Source organism: Ornithorhynchus anatinus, chromosome 20 (genome assembly GCF_004115215.2).
Source record: "Ornithorhynchus anatinus isolate Pmale09 chromosome 20, mOrnAna1.pri.v4, whole genome shotgun sequence".
Taxonomy (NCBI): Eukaryota; Metazoa; Chordata; class Mammalia; order Monotremata; family Ornithorhynchidae; genus Ornithorhynchus; species Ornithorhynchus anatinus.
In genome coordinates this window covers 7,499,279-7,526,606 of record NC_041747.1, presented here as the reverse complement: position 1 = coordinate 7,526,606, position 27,328 = coordinate 7,499,279, and the positions used below count along the sequence as shown (strand labels likewise).

At 42.2% G+C, this 27,328-nt stretch overlaps 2 protein-coding genes across 2 annotated transcripts in view; one reads left to right on the top strand and one right to left on the bottom strand.

Moving 5' to 3' along the window:
• The window catches only part of FAM124A (family with sequence similarity 124 member A), a 36,727-nt gene extending 35,475 nt beyond the window's left edge, over positions 1 to 1,252 (top strand). The window contains 1 exon segment of the mRNA XM_039914918.1: positions 80 to 1,252. The gene's annotated coding sequence lies outside the window, so the exon portion shown is untranslated.
• The window catches only part of INTS6 (integrator complex subunit 6), a 55,788-nt gene continuing 29,365 nt past the window's right edge, over positions 906 to 27,328 (bottom strand). Inside the window, exons 5-18 of the mRNA XM_029048444.2 lie at positions 19,844 to 20,027; positions 17,884 to 18,009; positions 16,867 to 17,024; positions 12,574 to 12,726; positions 12,354 to 12,486; positions 11,125 to 11,219; positions 10,427 to 10,537; positions 8,935 to 9,150; positions 8,631 to 8,757; positions 6,899 to 7,041; positions 5,905 to 6,139; positions 4,446 to 4,820; positions 2,704 to 2,797; positions 906 to 1,510 (exon numbers count right to left, since the gene is read on the bottom strand). Of these exons, the coding sequence (XP_028904277.1) occupies positions 1,417 to 1,510; positions 2,704 to 2,797; positions 4,446 to 4,820; positions 5,905 to 6,139; positions 6,899 to 7,041; positions 8,631 to 8,757; positions 8,935 to 9,150; positions 10,427 to 10,537; positions 11,125 to 11,219; positions 12,354 to 12,486; positions 12,574 to 12,726; positions 16,867 to 17,024; positions 17,884 to 18,009; positions 19,844 to 20,027 (2,244 nt within the window). The 3' untranslated portion in view covers positions 906 to 1,416. The remainder of the gene's footprint in view (positions 1,511 to 2,703; positions 2,798 to 4,445; positions 4,821 to 5,904; positions 6,140 to 6,898; positions 7,042 to 8,630; positions 8,758 to 8,934; positions 9,151 to 10,426; positions 10,538 to 11,124; positions 11,220 to 12,353; positions 12,487 to 12,573; positions 12,727 to 16,866; positions 17,025 to 17,883; positions 18,010 to 19,843; positions 20,028 to 27,328) is intronic.

Below are 27,328 nucleotides of genomic sequence, written 5' to 3'. Positions count from 1 at the left end.
CTAGGGTTGGCCGGAGGTTCCGAAACGCACGGATGAGAGGATCGCAGCAGCGTCACCGTGTACTCGTTTTCATTCCCAGGGGCTGTCGTCAGGCGGGTGACCTACGCATCCCACAGCACAACAGCTCCTGACTGGCCCCTTTCTTTCCCGGACTGAGCAGAACACGTGCCCGGAACGGCATGGCTGTCGACGACACATGGAGACTAATCACCAGTAGGAAGATCCCCTCCAACCATCTTAACTGCACCTCCGCCTACTACGTGTGTCAACTTTAGATATGTTTTAACTTGCTCCTCTTTCCCCTTCTTCCTCTCCTCCCTTTACGTGGCTACTTCTTGCAAAAGGAGTAGGCCAGAACGTTAGCCTCTACCACCCCCGAGGGTCGAGGGGGTGGTCTCAATGCTTAGTTGTCCCAAAGGCCCAGCTTTACCGTTAGGGTCTCATTCCCAACGTATCTGTACGGAGCGGGTAGCCCCCTGGGGTCACTCACGTGTGGCCAAGCCTCAGGAACCATGGAAGAGCCGCCTGGCTCTCGCTCAGAAGGGACTGCGGTTTTTGCCTCGGTCACCGGGGAGGTGGGAGAGGCCTCTGCTCTCCTCCGCGTCTACGGACAATTGCTTTACCTCTCCGCAGGGTTGCCGTCCAGAGCAGGAAAGAGTCTTGGAGATGAAGCACTCCGACCTCGGCAGCTGCCCGGGGGGCAAGGAGGGCGGCGTGCGGAGAAGGGTACAGCCTACCCGGCCAGGCGCAGGGTTCTCTCAGGTACTAAATCTCGTACCTACCCAAGTGCTTAAATACAATATTATTATCGGTATTTTCATCGTCACCTGCGGAGAACTTTGAGATGCCTTGCCGAAAGAGCTCTGTCATTTTAAACAAAAGGAACTGCCTCCTAAACACAAGGGTAAAATAGAGCATTTATTGATGGAATAACAAAAGTGCTTTTTTTAAATATTCTTCAAAATACATTTGTACAACTTACAATATATCCAAAATAACTGTACATACAAAAATTACCTTGTTTTTAATGTATGTGCTTTTTTTTCCCCAAATATTACAAAGTAACTGTTTTTGGCAAAGTTCAACCTTTAACACAGGTGACAATTTGGGATAAGAAAAATAGAACCTGAGGGAAATTGACACACCTAAGTCAATGATAAGCAAGAAATATTTTTTTCCACTTCTGTTAAATAATTTCATTTTTGTAGAGGTGGTTTTTCACATTAAAAAAATAAAACAACAATGAAGGAAATGGGGTCTACATACTTGCTGCAGTTAGTATGTCAAGTAGGGAATTCGAGCCAGTCTTTTGCTGGTCAGAGACAAATGCAGGGAACGTGGGCGTACGTTTCCAAGTCCTCACGTTTAGTTTGTGTTTGCAGAAAGAGGAGGGAGGAATTCACGTTCCGGTTCCTTCTAGCTGCTACTGATATGGTTGATCTGATTAGATCTACGATGGATTTCTTCCAAAAAGCTCTCCAGCTGCTCTATTAGCATTCGTTTTTTAAACCTGTTTGAGGAAAATGTATCTTACAATTTTGTTCTCAAAAATCTTTGTAATCATGCTTTTAAAAATCAAAATATGTCCTAGGAAGGCTTTCCTGAAACTGGGTATAGAAGTATAGCAGAATAATTTATGCTGAATTAGAATATTAAAGTGTACTGTTTCTCTCCTGCCAGAATGTTAAAAACATTTCAGTAATTAACAAAAGCCTTCCTCTAACACCATCAGAAAGAATGCTGACAAGAATATTATCCTCAACAGCACTGAGGCAGAGAAACAAGAATTAGACACGGATGCTTGGCAAAGCTCAGGCCCCCAATTTTAATAGCATCTGCCCTGTTAGAAGCTATCCCTGCTAGGTGATTTAGAAACTCCTTAACACAACAATCAGGACTTCTGCTAAAATCGCCACAAGTTCAAGAGCCACTCTGAATAAGGTAACCGGTGGAAAAGCTCTAGATTTGTCTTGGAGTTTATTGTTGACTAATTTCCTTGGGTATGTCATAACCTCCCTTAGCAGGAAAACCATTTAATTAGAGATTGGAAAACTGGAAGAGAATTGGCAAAGTAACTGGTGAGATCATCTCTGCTTTGCTGAAGGGGGAAAACTCCCATGTCTAGCTCACCCTGAAACTGGTTAATGATGGGTGGCTGGCCCCGGGACTTGTTCTCCCTCCCCCTCCCCTCCTCTAACAGGATGGGTGTGTTTATAGAGCAAGGTGAAGAAGAAAGCTACTAGAAGTAAACTGGTCTTCTGAGCTAAGATTACAGCCTCTGTCAGTTTGGAACCATCGTCCAGGCTCTTAAACTACCCAGTCAGCCACACAGTACACAATTTGCCAACCTGGAGTTTCTAGCCTGAAGTTTTCTAACTGAAACTGCCCTCCCCTGCAGGCATGCCCCTCATTTTTCTGATTGTCATTTTCCAATTATGATTAATTACAACTCATCTGAACCAGTGCAAATCGCAGCCTGGATACTCTAACCCTTGGAGAGGAGGTCACTGCTCACTTCCACACGAAAGGGTACCGAAGAGCCCGCGTGGCTACTTTTGTATTATTTTACTACCCAAGAAAATGTGAAGAACTACAAGGGAGAAGACGAAACCCTCGGGATCCTGGCTGCATGCACTGGGGGTAATCATTTCAGAATATTAAAAAACCAGCAGTTCCCGTTCATTTCAGGATATACATACGTACCTTGATGCTTCTTTAATGACATTCTGCAAGAATATTAGTCTTGTTTGCAGGCTGCCTTGCACATGTTTCAATAAAGAGAAGATCCTTTCATATTCTTTAAAAACCAAAATAAAAGGCAACATTAGTAAGGGTCTCATTACAGTCCCTACTCCTTAAGTTACTCCCTAATTACTGTTTACTTATATGGAAAGGACCCAGGTGCACTGGCAGAAACTAAAATATAAAAATAATTACTTGAAGGTTAGAAAGTCAGTCTCTGTGGAAAACCAGGCCTCCTTCTTGGGTTCACTTGGGGCCGGTCTCTGATTATTAGCGGGCTCGGTGAAGAAGTCTATCCCCTAGAGAAGCAAGAAGACTGAAGTGCTGCATTCAGGCCTAATAAATCCCCTCCCCATTGGGGTTCTTGGCTCCTTGCCAGGAGGGAAGAGACCACTACCTCAGCTTCCTCTCCTTCTGTTCACAAAGCTGCAGAAGAGAGAGGTGGCCCGGAAAGCACTGGAGAAGAAAGAACCTTGGAGGGTGCCAGGGAACACAGAAATATGGGGAAAAGGTGTCAGAGGGTGGGGGTGAGAGCAAAAGTGAGATGAAGTGGAGAAAAGGAGAGAAGGGAAATGTGGTTGAGAAAGGAAAAAAAAAAAAGACAAAAGAGGCAAAGAGCCTAGCAGAAAATGACCAGTATTGGGTGAGGGATGGAAAAGGGGAGAGATGCAAGGCAGTTAAAGGAACAAATGATTAACAGATCAGGCAAAGAGGAGGAGCAGGAGAAGGGGGCCAAGAACAAAGACGGGCTGGTAAGTAAAGACACAGATCCCAAGGGGGAAGGGATAAGGTTTACCAGAAGAGCAAAGGAAAAGCAAAGAGAACGGAGCCAATTGCAGCGGGGCCATGGCCATGTTAATTAAGTCCTTTAGTTTATCAAGACACTTGTATTAGGAAAAACTAATGTAAACAATTGCATATAAGGCTTTCAAAATATTTTTTAAAAGTGCCTCTCCCCCACCCCACCCCAAAATTAGCAGGCATGAATTGAAGTCTTTCCAAGAAAAGGACGGTGATTTTATAAAATGTCTGGCTGGCTCCAAAGGTTCAAATGCTCCTCAACCAAATTCCTCCCATCACTAAGGAATAGCTAGACTAACAGTGACCTAAAGGGAGAGGAAATGGATGCAAGACTATTTAATTTTCAAACTATCACAAGATATTGAGGATTACAAGTAGAATATTATGGGCTCTAAAAGAACTGATTTAAGATTTGAGAAGCAGCATGGCCTAGTGGGGAACAGCACGGGCCTAGGAGTCAGAGGACCTGAGTTCTAATCCCAGCTCTGCGTGCAGCCTGATTTCCTATTATATGTCCTGGCGATTAGTACAGTGCTTGGCACCTAGTAAGTGTGCTACGTTTACTACAGTTATTATTATTACTACTATACGATGTGTGCTACTTTATACTTTCAGCTTCACATTTTTTTTAACTCCTTAGGCACCGTTAGAGGAGTTAATCTCAAATGATTAGCGAGATGTAGAGGGAACTATAAATGGTTGCCGCACACCTGCCTGGACTCGCCCACTGTGTTAGTTCCTGCCCCTACAGTGCCCCCAAGCTAGGTAGGGTGGCCCAGGAGTTAGTTGCAGGACTCAGCCCACAGGCAAATCTAGGAGGAAGCCCCAAGTGTCACTCAATTACCCACACCAGCTCAAATATTGGTCAAACTCGAGGTTTCTGCGTTACCAGTAGTACGTACTTCTTCCTGGCTTTCGAATCTCCTTCATGATTTGTGCTTTTAACTCAACGTTGACTTCTTCATGGCTTCTGCAATGCATCAATTTCTTGCCTTTGTTAGGTGAGGTGGTTGGTAAATTATCTTCAGCACACTGCTCTTTACCTCTTGGTTCCTCATGATTTTCCAAAAATCCATCTATTGGAAGGTCATTAGTTATTATGTGATCATGGCCAAAAGCCTCTGTGTGATTGGTTGGTCGTTCTAGGGCACTGACTGGAGAAGAGGATGGTGAAAATTCAGAATCTATGGCATTTGGTGCAATCTCTGATGACAGTTGGTCTGCAACATGATTTTCAACCACGTCATCTACTGCAGTATCATTAGTGGCTTCTGAAGCTAAAAAAAAAAAAATGATGAGAAAGCATGAGGAAAAAAAATCCACTGGGAAGCACAGAACAAAGACAACAGTGACATGACCGGTCTTCTTGGTTCAGCTTGTCCGACGCAAGTGGAGGGCATTTCTCTGCTTACCCCGATCTGCAGATCACACTGCCAACTACACATTTGCAAATTATAAGGGAGAATGCCGATACCTTTTGTGGCTTGTGATTTGTATCAGGAACTCTGAATTTAAATTGTGTAAATCCCATCTCTCAAAAGGAAAAAACAATTAATGCAGCTGCTTTTTTTTTTTTAAATCTCTTTAGTGAAACATACATACATAGGCCATAATATGTCAACGGGTTCAGGGCAGGGGTCACAGCTTTTCACTCCCAGCAGACAGACCCCACTTTTCTTGTCTTCCCCACTCCCATTACAACTTTCCTGCATCACCCAGCAAGAGGAAGCTGTGGAATAGTGGGGTAGTTATCTGAGGGGTAAGGTGAGGTAAAGAGGACACCCTGACTTCTTCTCATTTCCCCGCCCCCGTCCACTCCAGCTTCACTTACCAACAGGAACATGTACTGTTGAGTGTGTGATGGGTTTCACCCTGGAAGCAGAATTCCTTCACCCAGTGCCTGAGCTTGTGACACAGTGAATCAGGTCTAGTCTTCAGGTTGTAGACTGCTACTCCCCTTTCCCTATACCAATCAAGAGTATTGACTGGGTGCACACAGTAAAGCATTTGGGAGAGTTCAAGCAGTGGAACTATGAGTTGTGCTCCATGTCCTGGGCCTTTTCCCCAAGCATCTCCCATATGAAGCCTCACTGGAATAACTTGAGTCCATAATACTCATAAACTGGGTCAGAAACCTTCATCTTCCGGACGCTGTACTAACCCCATTTGTAAGCCAAATTTGGCAAGGAAGAACTCAACTGACAGTGGCCAGTTTTGAGCTCAGAACCTTGGACACCTGGGGAGCTATTTCTTGGTTACGAAGGAGGTGGGTCATTCTCGTGTTTCCCATCAAAATCAACCAAAACTGCAGATGAAAGAGTGATCGGGAAATACCCCTTCCCTTCTTGCCCCCGCACTTACTTTTATGAAGAGGAATGGGCTTGATGAGATCCGGTTGTGCTTGTGCAGTAGGTGTGGGAGGCCCCTTGCCTCCAATGTGATTGTTGACGGCAAGAGGGGTCTGTTGCCGCCCTCTCAGCAGCGGGGACATACAGCGGCGCCTTTTGGGGATCCCTTGCATATTTGGGTCTCCGGGCCGTTTGTGTTTGTTCTGAGGTCCGGACACAAATTCATCTGCTTCGTCTATCATCATGCCCTAAGGGGAGGAGATGGGACGTGATTTATGGACCCCCCACACGGCTACGTGGCGGACCCCAGGCAGACCCCCAGACAGCTATCTCTGGTGCAAACAGGGAGCAACATGCTGCAAAATGAATGCCCATGCTGTGGGCAGCGGTGAAGTGGCATGAGGACAGTAACTCAGACTTCAAATCAGAGGCCAAATGGCAGAAATTCCTAGATACTGATTCGCAGTAGAGGGGAGAAGTTTAATGCTTTCCCAAGGCCTCACGTGGGGGGCGGGAGGAGGGAGTGCACTAAGAGATGTTCTACGAGCTAGAGCCTTTCCGACTTGGGCAGGTGCTTTGCCACCAGTGAGCCCGATCACCCCTATCCCCAACATCCACCGACAGAGCCGCTTCCTTCCTGCAGGAACAGCGAAGTTGGGGGACGGAAAGAGACAACTGGAAAAAATAGACAACAGTCTCAGTTATAAATTGGGCAAGACTGGGCAAACTGGCAGATCCCCTTTGAAAGGAAGTGTGGGTGGGCCCTGGAGAATGACATAGTCACCCCCTAAAAAAGTTGTCACCCCACTTAAGAAAGTCATCACTTTAAATCACCAGCAAAGCCTAATTTCCAAGTTAAATGTAGCAGCATTTTCCTTTGCCCCCCTGGTCACAGAGAACTGGTTCTATTAGGAAAAGGAACCTGGAAATGCTTCTCCCTATAAAGTAACCCTCCCTAAGTTCTTAATATTTAGCCTTCAATTACTTAAGAAACATTTTCAAGTTACCTTCTTATCCAGTTTAAAGGGGTTCCCAAATGTGTGTAGTCTTCGAGGCTGATCAGGGTCAAGTTCTCGTAATGGGGATGGTATCTGCTTCAGGTACTCTTGGTAATTCCCCATTTGGGCTATTGGTACACTGTGCACTTGATCTGTTGAAATGGAAATAGTTAGTATGCTACAAGTCCTGGTAGAGCCAGATGTAAAATAAACTGCTTTAGTTGGACTAAACTTTCCCTGAGTACAGAAAGGGCACATCTCTTGGCAGGTACCAGAGAGAGAACAACCATTTCCAAACATAGTAAAAGTTTTGTAACTCAGCTTAGGGAAATGCTGGGAGTGAAATTATTATTTTGTACATTTCTTAAGCAAGAAATGAGCTGGGAATCAGAAGGACCTGGATTCTAATCCCAGCTCTGCCACTTGCCCGCTCTGTGACATTGGGCAAGTCACTTCACTTCTCTGCCCCTCAGTTACCTCATCTGTAAAAGGGGATTAAGACTGTGAGCCCCTTCTGGGACATGGATTGTGTCCCACCTGATTATCTCTTATCTACCCCAGCGCTCAGTGCCAGGCTCAGTGCCATAGTAAGCGCTTAACAAAAACCATTAAAACAAAACAAAAAAAACTTACTATGGGCCAATACATGCTGGAGAAAGACACAAGTCTGGCCCAAAGGAGGCTCACAATTTAAAAAAGTGGGTGGAAGAGCTGGAGATGGACAGAGGGAGAAATAACACGGTAATCCAACAAAAGTGGCGAACGAGACATGGTACCTGACAGTGGAAGGAAGGTGAGAGGCCTTTCAATTGCCCCAGTGGGACCATTCCTCCTGCTAAAGTCCCAGCCTTTGGGAAACGCCATTGCCTTGGCTGGCTGTTCCTGTTTCTCCCTCGGGACAGGGTTCAGTGGCAGGTGGGAAGGAGGGACTTGTCCTGCACCCTGCCTCCCCACAATCTAAGAACCAAGGCTGCCCAGCAGGAGGCTTTACAAAATCGAAGAGGGCTTTGTACTGATAGATCAGCTGTGGAGCAGCGGGGCCTAGTGGAAAGAGCAGGGGCCTGGGAGTCAGAAGACCTGGGTTCTAATCCCTGCTGTGCTGGTTAGTTGCCTGCTCTGTGACCTTGGGCAAGTCAAAACATCTCTGTGCCTCAGTTTCCTCATTGGAAAATGGGGTCTTAATGCCTGTTCTCCCTCCTCCTTGGATTGTGAACCGCATTTGGGACAAAGACCGTGTCTGACCTGGAGTAACTTATATCTCTCCTCGTATTTCGAACAGTGCTTGACACACAGTAAGTCCTTAACAGATAATAGTAATAATAATAACCTGAAGTTGAAGTTCAGTTTGAAGCCACTTATCAACTTGATTACGAGCGCTTACGTGCAGTGTGGGGTGGGAGTGAAATACCACACACCCTCAAGAAGGCTCTCACCATCCCAATGGCATTGCAAAAATTTAGAAAGTGCCTCAGCTGCCTAATAATCCAAAGTTCAGGCAGTCATGAAAACCCTTGTTCCTTTCACTCAACCACCATATAAAAAACACTTTCATGTGGCATTTAAGCCACATACTTCTGATGAGGTTTTCTCCCCCCTTTTAGTAAAGTGTGACAAAACCATAAAATGCCAGAGGCTTGTACTCCTCCAAATGCAGGCTTACTAAACACCTGTTACAATCTATATGCAAAAGTGAAAAATACAATTTTCATAAGAGATCAAAATAGCAAACCAGTTTTCTAACCTTCATCTTGTCCTTTTAGAAATTTACGGGTGCTCTTCAGAAGATTAGATCTCATTCTTGTTAAGTGGTCCAAGAGATTTCGTCTGGGTATATCGTAAGCATTTCTAAAGGTCTGAGGTTTCAAATCCTGCAGTCAAAGCATTGAAAACAGAAATTGGTTGACTATTTTATGGCATGACAAGTTTTCATCCCGCTCCTTGCTACCAGCTGGGCGGTAGCCCCTTCCAGATCGCAAGGGCCGGGGGGGGTACTGCGGTCCCCGTGTCCAGGGCGGGTCCCTCCCTGTTTGGTCAACACTGGTCACCTTGTTCAGCAGAGCGACCTGGAAGCCGGCATACTCCTTCATGTTTAGGTCGAGAAGTCGGCGAGGAACGTCTTCGGTAAATCCCTGCAGCAACTGTTGGAAGTCTTTCCTATAGGCCAGCGACAGATTATGCGATCGGCTTCGTACTTTAATTCCAGTTTCTTGAACTAGTTTTTTGCCAACAGAACCGATGACTCTATCAGATTCTATTTTGGCCTTAATTTGAAAAGAAGTAAAAATTGAGAATTACTAAAATCACAGATTATCAGAATGCATATAAAAGAAAAACAGATCATTTTTTCATAGATTAATAAAGGTAAATTATATGAGGATGAAAATATTCTCAGCAATTTATATACACTGATTGTATTTATTTTTAACTTAAAATCACAATGATAATGTTTGCTGAGGGCTTACTAGGTACCAAGCACTTTGCTAAGTGCTGGTGCTAGATACAAGATAATCAGATCTCCCCATTCTCCCCCCTCCAAAAAAAAAAAAAAAAAGAACTAGAAAGGTGTATATGAAAACTGTAAAATATCAGGATTCTCTGTGCAGAAATGAAGACACTCAGCATTAGAGATCTAGTTACCAAAATTTACCCAAATGATTTGTAATGGCTCATTTTAAAAATAAAAAACAAATGTGTAAAAGAATCAATGACAATGAAAAAAAAGCCCATCATTTAAAAATGCAATTTTAAATTCACTCCACCCCAAGTCCCTCGAGCCAGATATGTAATGTTCCCGTTTTCAAAGGAACGCTTTGGGATCAAATAAACTTTCTAATTTTACTAAACACGGACTCTTCTCCCCAGTGGCCCAAGAGTAAGTGCACCTCCCTCTGCTTGCTTAACTTAGCCCTTAGTTTAGTCACCAGCAGTGACCTAATAATATGACAATGATTGTGTTTTGCCAAGGGCTTCGAATCTTAGTTCAGGAAGATGAAGAACACCAGGTCCTGGCACTAAACCGAACAACAGGAAAAGCTAAGAAGTGTGTGTTAAAAAAACAAAAAAAAAGGCAAACTCTTCTGACAGTTCAGTGATTTAACCTATTGGCTACAATCCCATGTAGCTCAGATTTGCAAATTACATTTTAAATACATAAATCTGTGGTAATTTGAGCTAAAATAATATGTATAATCCAATTTTGTTTGGTGACACTGTGGTTTGAAAAAAAATAACCCAGTGACTCACTTTGTACTGAGACAAGAAGCAGCGTGGCTTAGTGGAAAGAGCACGGGTTTAGGAGCCAGAGGTCGTGGGTTCTAATTCCACCTCTGCCACTTGTCAGCTGTGTGACTTTGGGCAGTCTCTATGCCACAGTTACCTCATCTGTAAAATGGGGATTAAGACTGTGAGCCCCGCATGGAACAATCTGATTACTTTGTATCTATCCCAGTGCTTAGAACAGTGCTTTGCACATCGTAAGCGCTTAACAAAAACCATCATTCATTCATTAATTACTGCTATTCCTTTCATTAACATTACCTGTTGACTCAGTTTCTTGAGGTATGAGATAACACTGTAACTAAGTCCATATTCTGCACTGTCTGCTATGAGGTTAGGAGCTCCCATCATTCTTACAGCTTTCTTCAAGGGCTGAGGTAAAAGAATCAAAGTTGAATAATCCACTCGGTTACAATAAAATCCCCAGAGACTGTTACGGTTAGCAACATTCAATGAAATAGAAAATCTGAAAGCTACGCCAATTGTGCTGAACCACATTCAAGAAGTCATTGACAGTCACTCGGCCAATGACAGATGCCCTCTCAAAACTAAAATCTTGGAAAATGTGGCCAGAGAGACCATTAGGGGTAATCTCTAAAGATGGGGGCTATTTAAGCATTCCCCAAAATTGCAAACGCCCCTCTACCATTAATGTGAGCAATCTGGGAGGAGTCCTTGGACCAGGCCAATCGTTCTTCATAGCAATAGCAAAATTAGCAGCATAGACTGAGCCCCAACTGTATGGACAAAACTGTTCTGGGCTTTTGGGGGACATTCAGGAGTGTAAAAAGGGATCTCCAAGACCCCAGGAGGTTACGCTCTTAAGCAAGATGCAGATTAGTGACTGTTCAGTAATAGCAGTAATGGTGGCACACCCAAGGAAAGCAGACATGATGTACCTGTTACAACTGGGTTTAATTGAAACACCCACTTAAAAAAAGGGCTTCAAATCATCTTACCCCGAGATAGTAAGGAGGCATCGTCTTCAAATAACTTTCAAAAGACTGTCTCCATTTTAAGGTCGGCTTTGCCTTATGAATCTTGAATAGGTCATCTGAAATTTGAAGTATGGAAAAAACAGTCACTCAAGGCATCCAGATCAAAAAGTCCTATCCAACATACTTTTTAAAAAACCTTCAGACTGACAGAGTTTGCATGGTATCCCCATAGATCATAGTCATTTATTTTCTGAAATTGTTCAGGGCAAGGAGGGGTAATTGTGATTCTCAAAAAGCCTATCATTGCTGCTAATGAAATCAGAAAAATTTGAATTCAGGGTCAGATCAAGCAGATTGCTATTTTTCCCTTTATGAAAGCTGCATGAATCAAAACCTTTTATACAATGTTGAGATAACCTCCTAATCCTAGGTTTTCTTCCATATGAGCAATTCCTTTCAAATAGAAATTGGAGAAAAAGGAAAGAGATGAAAAAGATAGAAACTGTATTGTGTGAAAAAGGAAGGGGCAGTCAAAGTCCAGTGAAGCTCAACACTATAGAGTCCACAACACCATAAGCCTGAATATACCCCAGATTCCAAGAGCTGGGGTCAGGACATGACTAACAACTGACCTATAGTAGCACTGTAGCCACTACTGGACTTGGAATGGCTCCTAAGTGATAGAAGTCAACATGGACTTAAAAACTACGGTTGCCAGACAAGAGATGACCAGGACGCCCAAGGGTACCCGCCTCCACTCCTGGCTCTGAGGCATCCCTGAAAGTAGCTACAAAATATAGATAATAACACTGTTCTCTAATGCAGGTGTTGGTCATGACCCCAGCCAGTAATTTAACATTTTCATAAATTACTACCCTTCGGGAGGATGGAGAGGAAGAGAAGGGATAAAATTAAAGGTGTTTTGAAACATATTCTGGCCCTAATGAATTTTATCCTTGGAAGCCGCCCTTGTAGTCCAATATTAGTGCTTAATACAACACTCTGCAAAAGTGCTTCAAAAATACCACTGATTCATTCCATTAGGTAGTGCACAAAATGAACTCTGGCGAGACACCTATGGCGACTGAAGCTGAGAAGTTAGGTCACTAATTATAATTTCTATGTGTTTTTCTCTTTCTTTGATGGCAAAGGAAAGGCTCACTCTCAACCCACTGCCATCAACTGAATGAAAAAACACTCAGTTTTTCACATTTTGGTCCACAGAAAGTATTAGAAAGTTGTATACTCACCCAACAGGGGAAGGAGGACTGGGTAATTGTAAGGCATCACGAACAAGTTCACACAATTCAGTGCCGTACTGGCTTTCAAGTAACCAAAAGGATGGCCAAGCTCACTATATTTTGCACTGTTGCTCACATATACCTGTTATGAAAAAAGTTGTTAAAATTTGATATATGACTGAAGAAACCATTCTGTGATTCAATTTCAAAATCAGTGAGTTGAACTCACCTGCCAACAGGTCTGAGGAGATTTCCTTTCCAGGATAAATTGGGTGAGCGGTGAAGGTTCCAACTCGTATTTGTCAAAAGGCAGTTTGTCGATAACCATTGGCTCACAGTCTGTGCAGGAGAACTTCACTACTGGGTGAGATGTTCGAGGTGGCTTTAAAAAAAAAATTACCATTAACTACACAAACTCAAACAGGACAGATACCAACTCTACTGAGTCTTTATTGAAAAGCTTATGGTCTTCCAAACACCGCCATCTACTATGTCCGACAGTGGAATTTATGAGTGTGAGCAAACGAACACCTTAAAGTCTTCATGAAGAACAAGAATGAGGTATTTTAGCTCATTATGGTCAGAGGTCATCAAAAAAGCAAAATTACTTATCTGCAATTTTGAATCGGGGGTAATCCTTCCCCAGATACACTTTTGGATTTTGTTTCTGCACACCCAAGACATTCAAGAACAGACTAGAAATTTTATTAGGCAAAAGTTTAAAAGTTCTTCTTGGAAGCAGTAAGTCATATGTCTGTAAAAATAGAGATACAGCACTTCCAGTTTTCAGTATCACTGCTCAGCACACAGTAAATGCTCGATAAATACCACTGATTGATTGCAAAACCTTTGCCACCACATCAACAACCTCCCCACTGACCCTCAAATTCCTGTTCAGAGATCAACAAGTTATGAGAAAACCTGAGGAGGAATTTTAGGAAGACCTGCTCTATTCAGAAATTATGATTACCTTTCCTTAGAGCTCAGAAGCCTAAAAATCACAATAAGAGTTAGCCAGCGAATGTCTGAGGAAGTGTCAGGAAATGGTTATGGACTGCAGTCATCTATAAGAAGCCCCTGAATTTTCCGGTTCAAGTCTGGTACAAAAATTCACCCTTTGTCCACGAGGGAATGCTGCTTTTCCTGCTCAGCGGTGGAGAGTTGAAGCAACTGAAAGAAACTTCCAATTGCTAAGCAGCAGGGCAAGGTGGTGACTAGACAGCAATCATTCCTTGTCAAGAGATTCTGGGAAATGCTTTCCCATAACATATCAAGGCACCAGCCTAGTTCAATTCAGTTGCCTCCTCCAAACTCCCTGACTGGGCTTCATTTTTATATATAACTGCCATTCAGAAAATGGCCAAAAAAAATGCTCAAACTCCTAGAAAGTTTAGGTACTTGATTTGTTACAAGATGGTTTCAGACTTGCTTTCTATCAATAGCATAGTAAACAGCCCTCAGACATACTAGAAGGGTTAGGAAACGTCAAGTGATCAAGCAAAATATTTTTGCTCTGAGCATTGGAGGTTAATCCCTAAAAGGCAGTGGGCCATGAGGAGGGTTGGACTGAGAGGAAGGAAGTGAGTGTTGAAGGGCTGGATTTAAATAGAACAAGGGAAAACCACGCATGAATGGAGTTCTTGGGGAAAGACTGTGGGCAAGTGAGAGTTGCCTGATAGTCTGGTTGCTAATTTATATAAATGCATCAAAGTTAGGTCTACAAAAAGATCTGGAAGATATTTAAATTCCCCTCCCCCCACACCAAAAAACCCCCCGAAAAACCCACAAACAAAACCAAAAGATAAAACACAAGCACAATTCTTTCTGGGACTTTCTAGCTACCCTAAAGTCCATCTTTCCTTCTGAAAGTTGAATTTTGTGTCTCAGAATACAGTACAATGCCATCTTGAAGAACACCTGTACCCACGGCATATCTGACATTTATATGGGTTTTGGTAGGGGAGGCACGGGGGCTTAGGGAGGAAAAAAAAGATAGAGGAGATTTGAGATACTGATTTAAACCAGCAAAACCCTGGCTGGGTTTTGTTTTTGTTTTTGTAGTTTTGTTTTGACCAGTGGACCACTTAATGCTGAACCTGCAGGTTGAACTGAACCCAGGTAAAATTCTACCTGTGAAAAGAAGAGTGGGAGGGAAAGCGTAAGAAGGGGCAGGTAGAGTCCTGCATGGGTTATAAATCTGGGACTCAAAACTGGTCTGGTTCACGTCAAGCTGAAACTCCAGGAGGCCTGTGTTATGCCATCAGTGTAACAGTGCCACCGGGCTGCATGTTAGTCCTGGTCCTGTTCCCCCAGTCTGAGCTTCCATACTTGAGGGAACAGGAGACCGAAGTCAAAATTCACTTCCAATTCACTGGGAAACTCTGCCAGTTCAACCAACCATAGGCATCAAGAGTCTTGAGACATTGGTTTGGGAACTTCTATGTGCAGAAAACGATGCACTGAGGCATACATTCAAGATCACAACTTTAATTCACTTTGCTATTTCAGCACAGTGGTATGAGCTGCCTAAGACTGAAGAAAACCAGTTACGTGCCAGTCTACATCTGAAAAACCCTTCCCACAATCAGATAATCTGCGCACACACACACACACACACAGAAATGCTTATTTGATCTGTTTCTGCCCTCCGAAAAACATGACCCGGAAGAGTTGACTTCCAGGACTACTCCAGGATGTGAGACCTGGAGTGGAAGGTGAGATTTCTCAATAGTATGCTGGTCCTGAACACTCAAGCAGGAGGGTCCGACCATCTGTGGCAGGGAGGAAGGCCCCTCAAAAAGAGGGGGGAAAAACCCTTCCTCCCTCCAGTGATGTTTCACTTGGTTAAGCATTTGCTCTCCAGCTGTTGACTATTTATAGAGCATCCACAAAGAGGTTTTCCTCATTATCAGAGGCCTTGTATTTCCATCATGAGACAACAGAAGAAACACACACTTGCGGGTAACTAAATCTTCTAACCTCATCCTGAGGTAAGTATTGAAAGAGATTGTAGAACCTTTCTACACTTAGACATTTCTTCACACAGCAGGTGACAAGTACATGGAATATGTTACTACAGAAGTAAGGCTGGATGAGAATATCAGTAGTTTAAAGAAGATTACGGATACATTCAAAGACAAGAGGACCATAATGGGTTACAACAAGAAAGGTTAGGGATTTTAGAAGATCTAGTTCACTGACAATTATCAGGATGGATGCTAAGAGTGCCTAATGGGCAGGGAATGCATCTACCAAATCTTCTGATTGTACTCTACCAAGGACGTAGTACAATGCCCTGCACAACGTAAGTGCTCGATAAATACCATTTATTGACTGAAAGTAGGGCAACCTTTACTCAGTTCCTCCAGGTAGCCTGTCACTACAATCGGATGACAGGATCCTCGGCTGACTTATAAGACCAAACTAGTAATGACATTTCTTTGGTTCTTTAGAATCAGAAGTAATGCCATTTGGAGGCACTGCAAGTAAACCACATTAGATGGCAGCCAACTCTCCAGCCCCCTTAAGCTCCCACTGAGAATGCCCTCTGCACTCATTCTTATGCCCCACACATGCACACAGACTACTTGTTCCAATCCCGCGGCATGCCGCATCCAAACGGGCAGGCCCGCGGGGTCAGGCGCCCGAACCCTGACTGTATCCTAACCGACGATATTCTAGCAACAGCATGGAGTGAAAAATGCATCGGATGGCAGAACCAAGGGCACACCAAAGAAAGTTTGCTCAGCAGTCAACCCATAAGCAGGTGGGCACAAAAACTAGAAGAGGGTAGCTATGTGAGGTGAAGAGGATTCTTGAAATTTTGCACAGATCCTTACCTCACAGTGACCAAGAGATCCTTATTTCACAATACTGTTTCTAAGCCACCAGTTAGTTCTGGGGCTCTCTGATCCATCTCTCAGACATAAATATTTAACTTGATAATTCCTAGTTAGGATTGCAGGCTCTATACATGTACATAAACTCCTGACAAAATATGGTTACACAGAACATCAATGCTACACATCAAGCTATTCATGTGGGGAAGATTAAGCTGTGCACAATAGATTTGGCTATTAGCCTTGCATTTAACTGCAAGTAGTAAGTTATATATGAAGCTACTCTTAATGATGAAGTAAAATGTGGATAACCTATCATGTACTAAACTGAGTGCATGCTTTACTGAGGCAATTTATCTGGCTTTAGTATCTAAATGTGCTTAACTTTGAAGCTTTGAAGTGATGTAGTGTCCTTGAGTACCATCTATGATAGAGAAACCCACAGGTTTTGTCTGAAATTCTCATTAGTGACAACCCCTCTCTTTGACTTGTGTTCTCAGTCCAAAGATTCGACACAAGAATTCTTTACTACTCTGAACACCTGGATGGATATCCTTCCCCACAAAGCCACATTCTTTACTGTCTTTAGTGCCTGGGAGGAACTAAAAAAACTTTAAATGAGCAAGAAAAAGCTGGATGATTGTTTCCATTTGCTTCTTGGTACCCCAATTCCAGACACTTACTAGTGTTGGAGAATTCTGATCGGGCCAAAAGGATTCTGGAACGGGCCAATGGCCTATTGGAACCCCAGTTTTGGGGTTTGGTCTGACATAAATGAGCTTGTGACAGCTGTGCCAAGGTTGAGATCCGAAGGACCTCGATGATGTATCTGTCACTCCATCTACAAGGAAGAAAAGGGGAAAAAGATACATCTACAATTAAAATTAAATACACAAAAAAGTTACATACTGCTACTTGTGGGAAATGCTGCTCATAAATAGTGAGTCCATAATTCTCTATGAAGTGACTGCGTTTCCCTGGTGTTAATCCTCAGCCATATTTTTAGTGCACTGCCTTTAGGAGTTCATTCACGTACTACTTCTAGAGCAGGGTAACAGCCTTCAAACACAAGTCAGGAAATCTAAGCAGTCAGACTTCAAAACAACTGGTTCCTGAAAACTGCATCTATACTCATAATTATGGCATTTATTACAATGGACTCAAAGTGTGGTAAGTTGAAACCAATTTTCTCAGAGGAACAATGTTACAACTGGGGGATTGGTTTCTGAATCCTGGTTGGATACCCTATTTTTGACCACCCAAAATTCTATACTCAATTAGAAATGAGGAATACAGATGAGGAATTCTAAGGAGTAAGAGATTTCACCCTACAGTGGTCAACTTTTATTCCATTAGAGATGAAACTGGACCTTTCCAACCTCCCTGGGGATCAGGATCTAGTTTGATCCTCTTCCCCGCATCCTGGGAGACACACATCTTTCATATTGGGCAGCTTCTTTATGACACTTTGGTTGGGAGGTAAGAAATGAGAGGAACTACTTTAACGTCAACCCTTGAAGAGCCTTAGGTACGTAAGTAGGTAGGAAAGCACCTTCCCTTGTCAATGGATTTCTGAAAAACGTGTCTCATGCACAAACAAGAACCAGTCTGGCCTTTTATCACCTCTAATGAACCAAACTAACTCTTCTGTGATTTTACAATACATTATGTTTACTTAAAGATCTACTGGAAAAAATTACCTTCCATAGGTGGTGGATCTGGTCCTGCTTTTTCAAAGTTTATTACCACTCCACTTTGTACCTTTTGTACCAGTGACTCCAGGCACTGATTGAGCATTCTCGAAGAACAGACAGCATATGAGCGACCTGGAATTTTAATGGGGGAGAGGGGAAAGGTATTGGGCCAAGGAAGTTTTCAACTTCATCACAAAGGTAACTATTAATTATCTATTATAACTTACATCAAGAATGGCCTAGATACTTAAAATGTGCAGAAACTTCCAAAATGTCATTTTAACCCAGTTCCAACTTCCTCCCCCAAATCCTTCACTTCAGTATCTGATAATTAGTAAAATTAACTAAGCAATTTCACTTCTCTCCCTTGTCTATCCCTTTCCTCCAGGAAAGATGACCAAAATGAAATCTTAGGGCCTAATTAATCTACAAACTAGGAAATAGCATCGAGTTGGTTTTGTCAGCTTCAACCAGAAGCATGGCCTAGTAGAAAGAGCTAGGAGTCAGAGGTCCTGGATTCTAATCCCAGCTCTGCCACATGTCTGCTGTGTGACCTAGAGCATGTCACTTCACTTCTCTGTGGCTCAGTTACCTCATCTATAAAATGGGGATTAAATACTACTCCCTCCTACTTACACTGTGAGCCCCATGTAGGACAGGGATTACGTTCAAACTGATTATCTTGTATCTATCCCAATGCTTAGAATGGTGCATGGCACATGATAAATATTCAACAAGTACCAGAAAAATGCCTGATGTCCTTATTTCTACATTACCAGGTGCTAGAAATAGCTCGACTACCTGAAACGAAGGAAGTTTAAAACCAAATGGGATTAAATTTAGCTCAGTTTTGTCAGCATATGCCTATGTACACACACACACACAAACACACACACACAAAGAAAAAAAAAAACCCGGGTGGGAATTAGACACAGACCCTGGCCTTCGGGGGCTCACAATCTACACATTTTAAGTATTTTACCAGGTTGGAATATTTCAATATAGTTGAAATATGAGTCTTACCTAAGATAGCTGGGGGGTTTGGGGGCATAATGTATATTTGTTGTTGCAATTATTTGTGGTCTAGAATTTTTTAAGTTTCAGTCAAGGTTCCAGTGGTGCATTTAAAAAAAACAAAACCACAGGATAAACTGGACATTTCTGGGATGCAGCTGAAACTTTGTACAACTTGTAAAGACTGGCTTATCTCTACTATGTTAGTATATTTTTAAAAATCCAAAAACAGGTTAAAATTAATGAGGCCTCATATTTCTCACAAATTCATTTAATGTTTTGAATTACATATGCTATATGTTATTACATTTTCAAAATTAGATTGGTCATAATTTGTATTTACTATACATAACCAGTCAACGGCTAATGAGAAAAACAGACATATGAAAAGGTAAAGGGTGAAAAGACTTAATTTAGAAAGCACACTATAAAGGATAATCTATCTGTCCAGAAGGTCAGAGCTGAATTTCTGGCTGTGCTTTGTTCAATAACAGTTAAGGTGGTGACTTGAGTTAAGAAAGAAAAAACGTGTCTTTGGACCAAAATTTGTGGGGCAATCTTGAGGTGTAGGCTTCAATAATCTAATTCTTCTATTGCTAATGTTTATTTCATAACCTTAAGCCAAAATGGTGGCGTCCCTTTCATCCAGAATACTAAAAAATACCCATGGGTCAAAGTGCGTGGGTTGTTTTATGAGGTTGGAGCCTTGTTTCTGATTCTACTCCTACCACCATGTCCACCTGAGTATCAGAAGACAAGTCACAGAAACCTGGAAATCTTAATCACTGGATACATTTCTACGGCCATATAGTTGGGCTAATTATCTACTTATTTCCTAGAGGTTGAGCCACCCAAAATAAAGTTTAAAATCCTAACAGTTCAAGGTGACCAAGTATATCCACTTGAAGTAAAGAACCCTAAAGCACACGGCCTGCTACTGCCAAGCACTCACCTCCTGTCACCTCGCACATGGGTGTGATGGCAGAATCATCGGGTGGCACCCCTGCCAACTGCTCACATTCTACAGCTGTGGTACCTGGCAACCGCAGCACTAAAGCAAAGAGTCTCTGATCCCAACGGAAAGGTTCCTTGGTCAATTCACTTCCAGGCAAAGGAGAGTTGAGAGGTAAGTGGAGCTGAAAGGAGGAGCGGGGCGGGTGGGGAAACAAAAAAAAAAAGGCACTTTTCCTATGAATTCTTATTTACAAAAGAAAATATTACATCACTTTGAATACAATCCTAAAATGTGGTTGAAATTGAACTGCTTTAAATTATCATTTCATTCCAAAGCTAAACTGTACAGGGGTAGCACCTAAAAAGAGCTTCATTAATAATAATGATGGTATTTGTTAAGCGCTTACTATGTGCAAAGCACTGTTCTAAGCGCTGGGAGGGATACAAGGTGATCAGCTTGTCCCACGTGGGGCTCACAGTTTTTATCCCTATTTTACAGATGAGGGAACTGAGGCACAGAGAAGTGACTTGCTCAAAGTCACACAGCTGACAAGCAGTGAAGCTGAGATTAGAACCCATGATTTCTGACTCCCAAGCCCCGTGCTCTTTCCACTGAGCCACGCTGCGTCATTACAAAGTATATGGTTTTTTAGGAGGCCACCTATATGGACAAGGTATCTGTTTCAAATGCTAAATTTTACTTTGAATTTTAAGACAAGTTTATAAATATTCAACATTTCATTTAAAAATTACCTTTCAAAAATGCCTGTTATTTGCAACACTGGTAACTTCAGGCAGGTGTCAGTTTACTTAGCTCCTTCAAATTTTGCTCTTTGGTCTTCTGATTTGTTTTGATGGTATTTGTTATATAATAATAATATATTATACTATATGGTATTTGTTAAGCACTTACTATGTGCCAGGCACAGTGCTAAGCGCTGGGGTAGATACAAGGTTGTCAAGTTGGACACATTTCCTGTCCTACAAGAGCTCACAGTCTTAGTCCCCATTTTACAGATGAGGTAAACTAGGCACAGAAAAATTAAGGGACTTGCCCAAAGTCACACACCAGACAAGTGGCAGATGAGGGATTAGAACCCAGGTCCTTCTGATTCCCAGGCCCGTGTTTCATCCACTAGGTCATGCTGCTTCTCATGCAGATTTACTTTTATTCCAATATTTCTTTCATTATCATTAGCGTCATCATCATCACCTACTTTAGTTGCCATTGTTTTTACGATAGTTGCCATTGTTTTTACGAGATGTTCTTCCCCTTGACGCTGTTTAGTGCCATTGTTCTTGTCTGTCCGTCTCCCCCGATTAGACTGTAAGCCTGTCAAACGGCAGGGACTGTCTCTATCTGTTGCCGACCTGTTCATCCCAAGCGCTTAGTACAGTGCTCTGCACATAGTAAGCGCTCAATAAATACTATTGAATGAATACTTTTAATAAAGTACTTGGGGATGTACTATAAGTTAGAGATGTTGTCCCTGTCCTCAAAGACCATACAATTTAACTGGGAACAGAAGTGAACCCAAATGGCAAAAACAACAGGCAAAAGAGAAAGAGCATAAATACAAAAGAAAAACTAAAGCATTTAAAAATAAGAAAGGGTCAGATGCTCAGTTAGGAAATGGCCACAAGATCCGTTCATCCCACAGATATCTCTCTTCCCTAATATTCTGTAATGCCAAAATAATTTCCAAGACGATTACCTACAAGAGCTCCGGATTTGTTTTTAAAAAAGATCTCATTTGGAAAACAGTAAAGTGCTGATTTTTTTAAGCCATTGTCTAAGTATAGCACAGTCATCTCCACTAGGCTTTTTCCAGCAAATAAATCAAGTTAGGATGATTACCACTGTAAACTGCACATTGTTTGAATGTACCTAAACAAACTGCATATGCAATTGGTTAATTCTCATTAAAATTTCATTCTTAGTGCCCTGAAGGGGCTAACTTCTCTATTACCCCCTCTCCAATTCTATATTCTTATTCACCAAGGACACGTGAGCCAGACTGCCTACAGCAGAAGAGTACAGAAGAGATTCAAGGAGAGTGTGAAAAGAACTTAACCAAAACTTCTTGTTTTTAAGGCCAAAATACCAACTGGCACACCAGAGAATGTGGTATATTGTAGTTCAGGAAAATTAAAGCTTCCATATACCGCATTGCTATCAAGGGCAATGGTGGTACTTGAATACTTTCCTAAATTCTATTTCTAAATTCAATCACAAATTCATCATTGACAAGAATCATTCTGTACATTGATTGTTGATATTTAGGCTTGAGAGCCAGGGGCCTGGGTTCTAATTCAGACTCTGCCATTTGCCTATGGTGTGACCTTGGACAAGTCACTTAAGTTCTCTGTGTCTGAGTTTCCTCATCTGTAAAATCAAGGTTCAAATACCTGTTCTCTCTCCCCTTTTAGACTGTAAGCCCCATCTGGGACAGAGACTGTCTAATCTGCTTCTACTGCATCTACCCCAGTGTTTGACACATACTAAACACTTAAATATCATTATTATTAACATTAACAATAATAACAATAATTCTCTTCATCTCATTTTGGTCCCTACTGTGAGATATTCATTTTATAGATAAAATTTCACATTAGAATATGTTTGGATGGAGTCCAAATAAGCAAGGAGACAAAAAAGGGCACATTAACAACTTCAGAAGAACAAAGTTTTTAAAATCAAAATAATGAAATGCTGCCACCTCCACGTGTGGGCTTAAGGATCTTGGTGCAGTGGAAAAATGACTAAACGATTAAAGAAGAGTAATAGAATTTACTGGGCTCCTCCAAAGTACTAATGCTTATTCTGGTCTTACACTCAAGACACAAAACATTAGCAAGGCTAAAGTCCCCAGCCGCCAGCGCCAATTCCTATTTTTGATAGGTATAATTCAGGATTGTAAATAGCAAATCAAATGCCTCAAGGCCCTTACCAGTGGGCCGGGGGGGGGGGGGGGTCGGGTTGGGGGAGAAGACAGGCTTCAGCATTATACATAATAAACTGCAGACCATCCAATGTTTTCTCTGAGAAATGCCACCATTCGGTTGGACCCACAAGCCACCAGTCCAGTGCCCTGTTTCTGGCAATGGCATGGGAATGCTTTGCAAAGAAGCATGTAGTGGCTACCCTCCTTGACTTCCACTTTAATAGGGATACACCATCTAACACCTCTGAACTTTCTCTATTCTTGTCCAGATTTCCCCTCTAGTAATCCCCTAGGGACACCTTGTCCACAAAATCAGTCTGAATTCTTGAAGCTACTGATATTTTCCCCTCATATCAATTCAAGTAGGAAAAATTTCTATATGCTTACCAACAGCCGTGTTTTGTTTTGTCTTAGATCTACACCTTGGAGCTTCATACTGGAACTGTGGGATTTGGTGAACAATTTCCCCTGTCCACACCCCACAGGCCTCAATCATGACCCCTCTCAACTTTCGGCTTCCTGACAGAGTGCTAACGTTTCCCATCTTTCCTAAATTGTAAGTTCCCTACCCGCCCCCAGATCCTCTAGAATGCACTTTTCGGTACCAGTGCCAGTTCTACCATGCCCTACCAAACATGCAGCAACCAGAACTGCCCACAGCAAGACAGATATAGAAACCATGCGGTTTCTATATGATGGCGATATGAATACATTTTGTTTTCCATTTCCCTCTGGATTCATTCATTCAATCGTATTTATTGAGCGCTCACCTCGCGCAGAGCACTATACTAAGCGCTTGGAAAGTACAATTCGGCAATAAGAGAGACAATCCCTGCCCACATCTGGATTATGCCGAGCATCTGGATGGCCTTGTTGGCTGAACACACTGGGCACGCTGAACCATTTATTTAAAAGGTCAGGCTAAAATGACTCCAAGATGTCTTTCTTGAGTCAAGACTGATGGGCTCAGAGCCCATTATCAGGTAGTTGTAGTTTTGATTATTTTTCCCTAGGAACATTACCATATAACTTGCTCACAGTAAAACTGATCTGTTGTTTTCAGGCTCACTCTCAAACTGCCTGATTTTTTTTTTCCAGAAGATTCTTACAAGATCTTCGTGTCCGCTGCAAACTGGAAGATTTCTTTGCACATTCCCCCTTCTAGATCTTATCTGAAGATATTAAACAATCCAATTTTAGCACCAATCCCTGGGGGTCCCATCTGTTTACAGTTTGACATTCTGCAGTGAATCCCTCTTTATGTTTCTTAAGACAGAACATTCTCTCCAATACCAATTCAACAGCTTTATTTTGCAGGCTCTTAGCACTGGTGGAGAAGCACTTTTGAAGATTTGGGCTTTGCTATGTTGTCAACTTCTACATTTGCCAGCTGTAGAAACTGGTACACAATAATCAGTCCTTATTTGTCAGTAGACGAATGAAGACACTGAATAAAGAATTTGAGATTATGACCCACTCTAAGACACTCACATGGCTCTGCCCTGGGCTCTTAAATTCAAGCTACCCATGCTCAGGTAAACACTCTTCGCTCTCTTCCCCTTCCTTTCTTGCTGAGTTGACTGACTGATTACCATATTTATTAAGTACCCACTCAGGTAAAAGGGTTCAGAGCAGACCTGCCTGAAGGCAGACCACATTCTAAGGGAGGGCAGGCCCATAGAGAAAGGAGAGGTTGTAAACTGTGGGCCTTAATCATAAGCAGACAATTCAGCAGTTAATAATGATGGTATTTAATAATGATGGTATTTGTTAAGCGCTTACTATGTGCCAAGCATTGTTCTTGTTTAAGACATTCCATGGAAAAAATGGTCAGTTGAGAGCATGGAAAATCCCCACTCCTTCTGGTGAGCTCAAGAGGCTGCAGGTTCTTGTACCCTCAAACTTCCACAAACCAAAAACAAAATAATACAGAATAGGCGACTTTAAAATACAAGTCAAGGGAGATGCAGAGATTAGATGAGGTGAGTTAGTTATAAAATACTGCTTATTTCCAACAAAGAGAAACTTCTTGGGGTGGGGGGGACCAAAAAAAACCCCCAAAAACAGTAGTAATTAACAGTCCCAACACTGCTTCAGAAACAGATTTTATCTTCGGCTTTAACTACTGTTCAAATCAGCATCATAGACTACTCATTTACATGAGTCTTGAAAGGTTGCTGACTGTATGTGGAAAAAAAAGTATGTGATACGAATCACAATCAGGGAGCAGGATTAGATTATCTTCTTGAAAACTACTACTCTAATAACTGAAGTCAATATCTGAAAGAACTCTAACAGAAGCTTAATTTCTGCAATGGGCAAGGTCAAACTATACAGGAAAGCAACCTACACAATACCCATTTTGTAACAGTGACAGCTAATGTGGGGTATTGCACTTGAAGGAATGCCAGATAATAATAATAATAATGAGTATGGTTAAGTGTGAAGCACTGTTCTGAATACGAGTTTATCAGGTTGGCCACAGTTCCTGTCCCATTTGGGGCTCACAGGCTAGGTAAGAGGGAGTAAGACTGAATCCCCATTTTAAATATGAAGAAACTGAGGCACAGTGATGTGACTTCCCCAAAGTTACACAGCAGGTATGTGGCAGAACCAGGATTGGAACCAGGGTCCTCTGACTCCCAGGCCCATGTTCTTTCCACTAGGCCACATGTTTCCCTAGATAATGTAGTGAGGACAAGCAATGAGTATTCAGAGGGATAAAAACAACTGTGAAATCTTATTTAACAATAACCATCTTTGTTTTGAGGGAGATGGGGTAAAGGGACTACTTTTCTTAAATTGCATGTCTGGACTCAGATTTACTAACAGTATCCTTTGGTCTACCTTATTTAAAAAATTAGATAAAAACCAAAAAAAAAAAACCCTCAGCACCTACAGTTTTGTTTGTAGCAAAATCCTGCCTAGGTGTTGCAGTTGAACCACTCCTGCACTAACTTGAATCAGGAATACCTGAGGGAGTGAACTAAGGCGGGGTTCAGTTATATACAAATTCAAATGAGGACATTGCCGTGTGTGAAAATCCCAGAATATGAGCAAGTTTAAAAAGGCAACCTAGCCATTCTGTTGAAATTTAAGTTGAGCCCTTCTTAATTTAGCATAGATAGCTCAAACATCCCAGAATGCCATCATCTGTAGTATTTAAGTGCCTACTATGTGCTAAGCTCTGGGTAGTTATAGGATAATTAGATCAGAGGAAGTCTTCATCCCACATGAGGCTCACACTCTAAAGGGAAGGGAAAACAGGTTCTGAATCCTCAATTCACAGATGAGAACAAAGGAGGCACAGAGAAGTGACTTATCCAAGGTCATATTACAGGCAAATGAACCAGGGTTAGAATCCAGGATCTCTGACTCCCAGGCCCATGATCTTTCCCCTAAGGCCAAAGTGCTTCAGAGCCATTAACCCTTTGTGGATTAACTTGACATTTCACGGTTGTCGCTGCCCCCATAAGAACAGGAAAGGAATCTTCGGGTACATTTCTCCCCTTGTAAACCAAAAAGCTCCTTGTGGGCAGAGAACATGACTGTCAACTCCACTATATGTACTCTCATAAGCACTTAGTACAGTACTCTGCACTCAGTGAGTGCTCAATAAATACCACTGAATGAGGTACCAGTGAGTGGCGTACGGATGGAGTGGTTTTATGGGGTACTGCATTCTGTCATTCATATAACTTGACACTCCGAAAACCCAGTGGTATTGTTGGAGCTTGGCCAAGAGCTAATCACCCCAGATCCGATAACCCTATCAAGTTAAAAAGGGGATTGGGAACTGCAACCCTGTACCATGGTAACTCCCCCAGGAAGATCAGAGAAGACAAACAAAAAGGCATGACCCACAAATGAAACCACTCAGAGGTTCAATCAGGATCACTACAGGGGGGCAAGGAAGAGATGCAGGGCAGGGAATGAAGGTAGGTAGGAGAAAATGACCTAAAGGACAACCTCAGAAGCAGGCATGATGGTAGGTGTAGTAGGAAAGATTTGTGCAGCAATAGAGAGGAACAGCCTTTTACAAGCAAAACTTTGATCAAAGTTCATGAGATTAGGAAACTAAAAAAGGAAATATGAGCAAAATTAAGGACAGTCCTTGTGTGTGGAGTCTCTCCTACATTGGTCTTTTCAGCACTAGCCTCAGAGCTACGTGTAAGGAAAAAGCAAAAGATTTCTTTGAGTCAGGGTATAATCAACACTGCGTAAAGGCGCATGGCCTCGATTCCTCATTCGACTTCCTGAGAACCTAATAACTAAATGTTAATGAAACTGAGAATGAGTTCCTAAATCACTGCTAAGAAGATAACTAGGAGAATTTGCGGTTTGCAACTAACTACGGAAGACTGCTTCCTACAGAAGTGTTCCAGTTTGATGCATTTGTCCCTTTTTGGCTAAAAAAAAATAATCAGCATTTGTTCAGTAAATAAAAGTTTATCCTGGTAGACAGCAGGATTGAAATCTGGAAAGATGATTTCTTCAGCAAGATCTTACAGGATTCCCCCCCCCCCGCCCCGACACAG